At 59.4% G+C, this 7882-nt stretch overlaps 1 protein-coding gene across 1 annotated transcript; it reads left to right on the top strand.

Annotated features, from left to right (window-relative positions):
• Nucleotides 1-1279: 1279 nt before the first annotated feature.
• Nucleotides 1280-4086, top strand: NKX2-1 (NK2 homeobox 1). The gene is made up of 3 exons (XM_061159672.1): nt 1280-1356; nt 2040-2425; nt 3347-4086. The coding sequence occupies exons 1-3, from the start codon at nt 1280-1282 to the stop codon at nt 4084-4086; spliced, it is 1203 nt and encodes a 400-aa protein (XP_061015655.1).
• Nucleotides 4087-7882: the final 3796 nt, after the last annotated feature.

Genomic DNA, 7882 nt, shown 5'->3' with positions numbered 1-7882 from the left:
CCTCCTTAACCGGCCCCCGCAGTGTCTTGGCGGCCCCAGCCCGACCAGGGAGCGCTCCGCCCTCCCAACCCCTAGCGCGAAGGAGGCTGAAACAGCCAAAGAGAAAAGAAAAGAGTAAAAACAAAACGTTTAAAATCCAAGAGGAAAAGTCGGAGCGGGTCTCAGGATCTGCACGGCGGAGGGCTCGGCTCCGCTGTCCACTCCGCTGGAGGCCAGGGCCTGGCCGGAGCCTCGCGGCGGATGCCTCCGGCCCGCCCGCCCGCTCGGAAAGCGCAGCCTACAGCTCCTCCTCTCCAGGCGCCCAAGGACCCTCAAGGCGCGGGGCTCACACTTGAAGCCTGGGAACGCGCAGAGAGGAAACCCACTTCCTCCTAAGCAGTTTCTTGCTAGCCGTCTGAGAGGCGCCCAATTGAAACAGAATGATCCTCATCTACTAATATCCAGCGTGGCCACAAAGCGACTGGCCATTTACGCCGCCACTTTAAACAAAGATATTTGGTTATTCCCGGGAAGCAAGTGCACTTTTGCATGACTGAGCTCCGGGTGGAGGCAAGCCTCAGCCCTGCCTCCCGCCCGCGGGGCTGCTCACGCCGGGGGATTCGCCCCCTCCCGGCCGGCTCGTCCAGCCGGGTTCAGGCTCCGTCCCAGCCGGCAACAGGCGAGCTGACTCTCACGCCGCTCCCTGCCCGAGGCCTCCCTGAAGCATCTGAGGGGGGAAAACTATGTGACCCCGGGCTGGGGTGCGGGGCTGTGATGTCCTCGGAAAGTCAGCTCCCGTCCCAGACCTGCCCGTGTCTGGGCGATGGGCGAGGGTCGGGGACACCAGGTTTGTTCGAGGTGGAGCAACTTCAGCGATGTCCCTTCGCATGAATTCCCGCAGCTTCTCAGCTCGGGCGGCCAGTGGTGGGTCCTTGCCTTAGCTGGGGGTGGGGGTGGGGAAGCATAGCCGCGTGGGGGTTGGGGGGGCGGGGTGGGCATGAGGCCGAAGGCCCTGGGCCTCTGAGAAGACCCTGAGCTGGGGAGAAGGGGTGGGGGCGCGGGGATCTGGGACAGCCTCTCGGCGGCAGCCGATCCCCCCCTTGCTCAGCGCCCCCTCCGCCCGCTGGGATTCTCTCCCGGGTAGGGGGGAAAGGGGGCGGGGAGCAGAGGTGTCCTTCTGACGGCGGCAGAAGAGGCAGACAGACTGACAGACAAGCAGACCAACAGTGCGGCCCCGGGGTGCGGCCCCTGACTCCCGAGCTTCTTTGGTGGCGACTGGGGCTCGGCGCCGCGAAGCCAGATGTGGTCCGGAGGCAGTGGGAAGGCGCGGGGCTGGGAGGCCGCGGCGGGAGGGAGGAGCGGCCCCGGCAGGCTCAGGTGAAACCCCCACCCCGTCCTCTGCCCACTCCCTGTCCCCGCCCCGGGAGCCCCGACCGAATGGGAAAGTGGTTCACTTTGTAACTCCGCAAGTTGGTTGCAAAGCAGCATTCACCTTCCTTCCTCCCCAGCAGCCCTCCTCCTCCTCGGCTACTCCCCATCCCACCTCTCGCCCTCCCCTCTCTCGGTTCCCTCCTCCTTTTCCTCCCCCCCTCCGCACCCCCCCTCCCGCGCGCCAGCGTACCCCACAAAAATGAGGGTAGGGGGTCTGGGGGAGAAATGCTTTGGGTCGCGTCTCTGTCTCTGTCTCTCTCCCTCTTTGAGACCTAAAAATCCTGACAAGTGAAACTTAAAGGTGTTTACCTTGTCATCAGCATGTAAGCTAATTATCTCGGGCAAGATGTAGGCTTCTATTGTCTTGTTGCTTTAGCGCTTACGCCCCGCCTCTGGTGGCTGCCTAAAACCTGGCGCCGGGCTAAAACAAACGCGAGGCAGCCCCCGAGCCTCCACTCAAGCCAATTAAGGCGGACTCGGTCCACTCGGTTACGTGTACATCCAACAAGATCGGCGTTAAGGTAACACCAGAATATTTGGCAAAGGGAGAAAAAAAAAAAAAAAAAAGCAGCGAGGCTTCGCCTTCCCCCTCTCCCTTTTTTTTTTCCTCCTCTTCCTTCCTCCTCCAGCCGCCGCCGAATCATGTCGATGAGTCCAAAGCACACGACTCCGTTCTCAGTGTCTGACATCTTGAGTCCCCTGGAGGAAAGCTACAAGAAAGTGGGCATGGAGGGCGGCGGCCTCGGGGCTCCGCTGGCGGCTTACAGGCAGGGCCAGGCGGCACCGCCGGCCGCGGCCATGCAGCAGCACGCCGTGGGGCACCACGGCGCAGTCACCGCCGCCTACCACATGACGGCGGCGGGGGTGCCCCAGCTCTCGCACTCCGCCGTGGGGGGCTACTGCAACGGCAACCTGGGCAACATGAGCGAGCTGCCGCCGTACCAGGACACCATGCGGAACAGCGCCTCGGGCCCCGGATGGTACGGCGCCAACCCAGACCCGCGCTTCCCCGCCAGTAAGTGAGGCCGCCCCACTGCGGGGCCGCGGGTTGAGCGCAGGAGGCGCGGGGAAGACCTGCCGGGAAGGCGCCGCGCCTGCCGGCTGCGCGCTGGGCATCAGGGGTGGGCGGCCGGGCAGTGGCGCCAAGGAGTCGGGTGTAGGAGCTGGGGAGTCTGCCCTGGTTGAGCTGAGGGGTCCAAGAAGAGGGACTCGGTACCCCTGGGGTCCTGAGGGCAGGAGCTGGTATTTGGCGTTTGCCAGGCGCGGCCAACTGGCCGCTCTGCTCCGGCGCGGGAGAGCGCGGAGGCAGGCGTCCCCCCAGCTAAGAGAACCGGGCTGAGCAGAGCTTGGAGAGGCGCGGCCTGGCCGGGAGGGGGGTGCCCTGCTGGGACGCGCTCGGGCCCGGGGCCTGGCCCACTCTCCAGGCTAGGCAGGTGGGAGGGCGCGCGGCTCCAGACGGGATTCTAAATGGGCAGAGCCAGTGCCCTCACCGGGCTTGACAGGAAACAGTGGCCACGGCACAAAGAGTCTGGGGTCTCAAGCTTTCAAAAGTGAACACCTCCCTCTCCCAAGCTCCCAAAGCTGGGGGTCTACCGTTAGACCCCAGCTCCGGACCTGAGCCCAGTTTGCTGCCGGCTAACCCCACGAATCCGGAAAGGAACAGGGAAGGCTTTCTCCACTCTGCTTTTTTGGGTAAAGCACCACCGAGACTGAGGGAGGTAGCCGGGGTTGAGGCGGGGAGCTCTCCAGTAAACCTCCTCGACGGCGCGGCCTCGAGGCAGGCGCCGGCGATCGCCGCGGCTGGGCCTCTCAGGGTGGAGGCGACCTAGGTGAGAAGGGCACCGTCGGGGCGGGCCGGGCTGGCCAAGGGCGCAGGCGGCAGAGGGGGTCTGGCCCGGCCCGGCCCCTGCCGACGCTATGCGTTTGTCGCTTACAGTCTCCCGCTTCATGGGCCCGGCGAGCGGCATGAACATGAGCGGCATGGGCGGCCTGGGCTCTCTGGGGGACGTGAGCAAGAACATGGCCCCGCTGCCAAGCGCACCGCGCCGGAAGCGCCGGGTGCTCTTCTCCCAGGCGCAGGTGTATGAGCTGGAGCGACGCTTCAAGCAACAGAAGTACCTGTCCGCGCCGGAGCGCGAGCACCTGGCCAGCATGATCCACCTGACGCCCACGCAGGTCAAGATCTGGTTCCAGAACCACCGCTACAAGATGAAGCGCCAAGCCAAGGACAAGGCGGCCCAGCAGCAACTGCAGCAGGACAGCGGCGGCGGCGGCGGGGGCGCGGGGTGCCAGCAGCAGCAGCAGCAAGCGCAGCAGCAGTCCCCGCGCCGCGTGGCCGTGCCGGTCCTGGTGAAAGACGGCAAACCCTGCCAGGCGGGCGCCCCCGCGCCGGGCGCCGCCAGCCTGCAAGGCCACGCGCAGCAGCAGGCGCAGCAGCAGGCGCAGGCCGCTCAGGCGGCCGCGGCAGCCATCTCAGTGGGCAGCGGTGGCCCCGGCCTGGGTGCCCACCCGGGCCACCAGCCGGGCAGCGCGGGCCAGTCTCCGGACCTGGCGCACCACGCCGCCAGCCCCGCGGCGCTGCAGGGCCAGGTCTCCAGTCTGCCCCACCTGAACTCCTCGGGCTCGGACTACGGCACCATGTCGTGCTCCACCTTGCTGTACGGTCGGACCTGGTGAGAGCACGCCGGGCCGGCCTAGCCCAGCGCTCTGCCTCATCGCTTCCCCTCCTGCCCGGCCACACACCACCAACCAGCCGCTACACCCCGCGCTTCGACTTTTCTTAAGAACCTGTCCCGTTGAGACCAAGGGAAAAAACACAAAGACCAAACTGCTGGACGTCTTTCTTTTCTTTCCTTTTTTTTCTAAAATGTGCAGGATTTTTTTTTTTTTTAAAGAAAATAAAACGACCAAGCGAATCCAGTTCTTCTAAGGAGTCTTTAAACAGAGAAGGACATAACAAGAACCGCTTTGGGGGTGTCTTTGGGGTGATTCAAATAGGTTTCCCACGCTCGGGCGGGATGTAGTTTGGAGACGGCTCTACGCTGACATGGCTCTGGACACTTAAGATCGAAATCTTCACTCTGGGTACACCGTGCCAGGAAAGTGGACTCGCTTGTAAATACTGGGATTTCTTTGAAGGGGCGACAGGGGGCTGGGGAAAGGAAAAGACGGAACCCACTTGCCACTGACACAAAGGAAATGCCCCCTCCTGCCCCCTCTGGCCACCCAGGCTCAGCTGAGACCGGCCCTGGTTAAAATCGTTTTATGTTTGATGTGAACTTGTAGTTGTAAAACGCTGTCAAAAGTTGGACTAAACACTTAGTTTTTAGTAATCTGTACATTTTGTTGTAAAAAGCAAAAACAAGAAAACCAGTCCCCGTCCCCATCCCCAGCCCATCATATTTTTTATGGGCCAAGACAAATCTGTGTATATTTGGCAGTTTGGTATTTGCAGCGTCAGTCTTTTTCTGTTGTAACTTATGTAGATATCTGGCTTAAATATAGTTCCTAAGAGGCTTCTAATAAATTATACAAATTAAAAGGATTCTTTTTCTGATTAAAAACCCCATCTTTTGTTTGGTTTTGATTTGGCTTTAAATGGCATTTTTTGGTAGTAGGGGGAGTGGCTCAGCATTGGCCTGACAGGATTCGAATTGTGTGGGGGCTCAAAGGATCCTGAACCAGTGAAGGAGGCTGAGACCAGAGTCTTTGCCCCACGGGAAGAGAGAGTTTTGTTCTGCTTCTGAATTAAGTCGAACCAAACCTTGAGCAGTCTTGGGATTCGGCAATAGAGAGTAGAAAAGCTAAACTACTTCCACCAGGAGGAAAAAGAAAGAGAAAGACACCAAAGGACTAGTTTTCAAAGCCAGACTTCTGTGTCTTAAAACCACAGAAGTATCTACAGTGGTCTTATACAGCTGAGCCAACCTTTTAAAACAGTCGACCTTGGACATTCCATTTTTAAAGAATCCTGAATAAACAATTATTTTTATAGACGGATCATCCCTGTAGGTTTCAACATTAATTCTTTATTTCTAATCCTTGGCAGAGCCTCCTTGGGACTAGGATGTGGTGGGAGATTGTTTTTGAGAAAGTGGGGAAGTCGTGGGTTTCGTCTCTGCTCTAAAACAGTTATTCCCCCACACAAGCTGCGCAGCGGCTTCTTGTAGCTTTTGTGGCCCGGGAAGGTGTCTGACTGGGCTGCTGGCCTTGGGAACACCCCTGGCAGGGCTTTCTGCTTTGTTCCAAGATTTTCATCTCTGGGCTCCTGGCCTCCTAAATCTTTGTAGCAAGGAATCTTTCTCCTATTCCCAACTCTCCACTTCTCCCCCATCACATCCCCTCTCAACATCCACCCCTGGGAAGGAAAAAAAAAATCTTTGACCTCTCTTGCTACCTCTAATTTCTCAGTCTCTTTGGTACACTGATGTAGCTGTTGGGGAACTCTTAGTTGCTCTGGGGAGGGGAAGAAGAAAGAGAGGTGTAGACAGAAGTCATAGTCCTTAGGTAATCTGTTGCTCCTTCTGTGTCATCTCTGATGTACCTACAGGAAAAGTGACTGAGTGCACCGTGGACAGAGCCCCTCCCAGCACTTTTCTCTAGGTCCGAAAGTATTTGAATGGGGGGGGGGGTGTGATCCTATTTGGCATGTACTCATTTATCGCCTAGAATTTCAACTTTCTTTTTTCCTGTCTCGCCTGCCTCTACCTTTTCTTCCTCTTTTTTTTCAGCTCATTCTGATTCCATCTCTGTCTTCCTGAATCGCCACCCTCAAGCCCCAGGAACTTGTAAGGAAAAAGGGGGGGGGGGGGTGCCGCTTGCTAGCACCAGCAGTCTTTTCTGTTGAGTTTCTGGGGACTCTTTTCTCGTGGTGCCCTAACTGTGGACGAGGAGGGCTTTCTCTCTCGTGTCTGACTGCTGAGATACTGTTTTCAGTATCTAGAAGAGACTCAGAGATTTCAAGAGGGTGACTGGTTGGATCTACAGGGTGTGCTGGTTGGGAGAATTCTCAGGAGGCCTCACATTTTGGAAAACAAAGGAAAATCTGGAAAGGTTGAACACTGGTGTTGGAATGGGCAGCAGTAGCCCCCGGGGCAGTTTGTGAAGGTGGTTAAATCACCCAGGTCAGACCCGGCTGGGCAGGGAAGATGTTACAGCTAAGGTCTGAATTCTGTGGGGTGGGAGCTTACGCTCGACCTGCCCCCACGCCCAACACAGGAGCGTGGAAGGGGCCGGGCGGGCCCTCAGCGGGGCTGCCCACCCCACTCCAACTGGCTGCGGAGCGGGCCACTGAGATTCACAATTCTAGTGAGCTATGGCACTCAGTCTGATCACCCTTGCCCTGGATGGAGTTACTACCGAATATGTTCTTTCCCCTCCCCGCCCCCCCGCCGTCTAGAGCTGACTTAATTTGGAAGTCTGTTTACTGGTCCCGGGAAAAGGGCGAACGGAGTCGTGTCTGCAGACAGGACCGAGACGAACAGGGCCTTGGCCGCTTCTCTCCGTCGGTCACGCGGGGTCCACTCACTCCGTTTCTGACCGCGAGACTGCTGTAGCTGCAGGAAGCGGCCCTGGAAGGCAATCTGAAGCGTCTCGATAGGGAAATGGGTGAGCGCTGGGCTCAGTAAAACACCAAAGACTGGAGATCCACTTTACCCGCACACCCTGCCAGCCTCTTCGATCTTTTGTCCTCTTCAGTCATGGACCTCCCCTAAGTCTGCAGCATCTCTGGCCCGGGGAGCTTCTGGTCTCTGCTAAGAAGAACTCAGCTTTCTGGGGATGTCCCTAATGGGGAAACTTCCCCACGCGTGGGGGCCGCGCAGTTTGCCCCCAGATCCAGGAGGAGCTGAGCGCCGCCACCTAAGCACCCCATCCATCCCGAGGTCCCGACGGCTGCTGCAGGAAATGGGGGAGATTTTTGCAGACGGCATCCCACCCCCCTTCCTCCTGTTCCCCACCCCCAACGCCGCCATGTAAACACGAGGACTTTGTGGAGAGTCTTGGAGAGCGGCTCTAGTGGCTTCAGGGCCTGAAACCCCAGGCTTGGCTTGTTTGATGTTTAGCATCCCAAAGCGACTCCCCCACCCCCGCCCCAGCCTGGGAGCCCGGAGTTGTGGGTCGGAGAGGCAGGAAAGCAACCCTCTCAGCTGGCCTGGCCGGGCTTGGGGGCGGCGTGAAGATTGGGACAGAGATCCTCTGAGCAGGAAAGAAGGGGGAGGCCGGCCTGCCGCCACCCCGCAACAGGGACACAGGCGGGTACAGCTGGAGTCCTCCAGGCCCAGAAGGCGGGAGGGGGCAGGGAATGCGTCAGCAGCCCGGACAGAGGCTCTGGGACCCGGGCCGGGTCGGTGGGAAGTAACTCGAGGGCCCAGGAGTGAAATCAGAGCCAGGCCGGAGCCGACTCCGCAAGAAACGCTCCCTAACTCCTGGAGGCGGGGGAGGCCCCGCGCGCTCCACTTCCAAGGGCTTCGCC

The sequence above is a fragment of the Dama dama genome, chromosome 13 (assembly GCF_033118175.1).
Source record: "Dama dama isolate Ldn47 chromosome 13, ASM3311817v1, whole genome shotgun sequence".
Taxonomy (NCBI): domain Eukaryota; kingdom Metazoa; phylum Chordata; class Mammalia; order Artiodactyla; family Cervidae; genus Dama; species Dama dama.
Note: the sequence above shows the minus strand (reverse complement) of the source record. Positions and strands in the feature narration are given on the sequence as shown.

Excerpts from the sequence above, each read along its gene's own strand:
- NKX2-1 (XM_061159672.1), top strand. The coding sequence starts at position 1,280 with ATGTGGTCCGGAGGCAGTGGGAAGGCGCGGGGCTGGGAGGCCGCGGCG. Across the intron at positions 1,357-2,039 it reads AGCGGCCCCGGCAGGCTCAG|CCGCCGCCGAATCATGTCGA; the intron begins GTGAAACCCCCA and ends TTCCTCCTCCAG. Across the intron at positions 2,426-3,346 it reads AGACCCGCGCTTCCCCGCCA|TCTCCCGCTTCATGGGCCCG; the intron begins GTAAGTGAGGCC and ends TGTCGCTTACAG.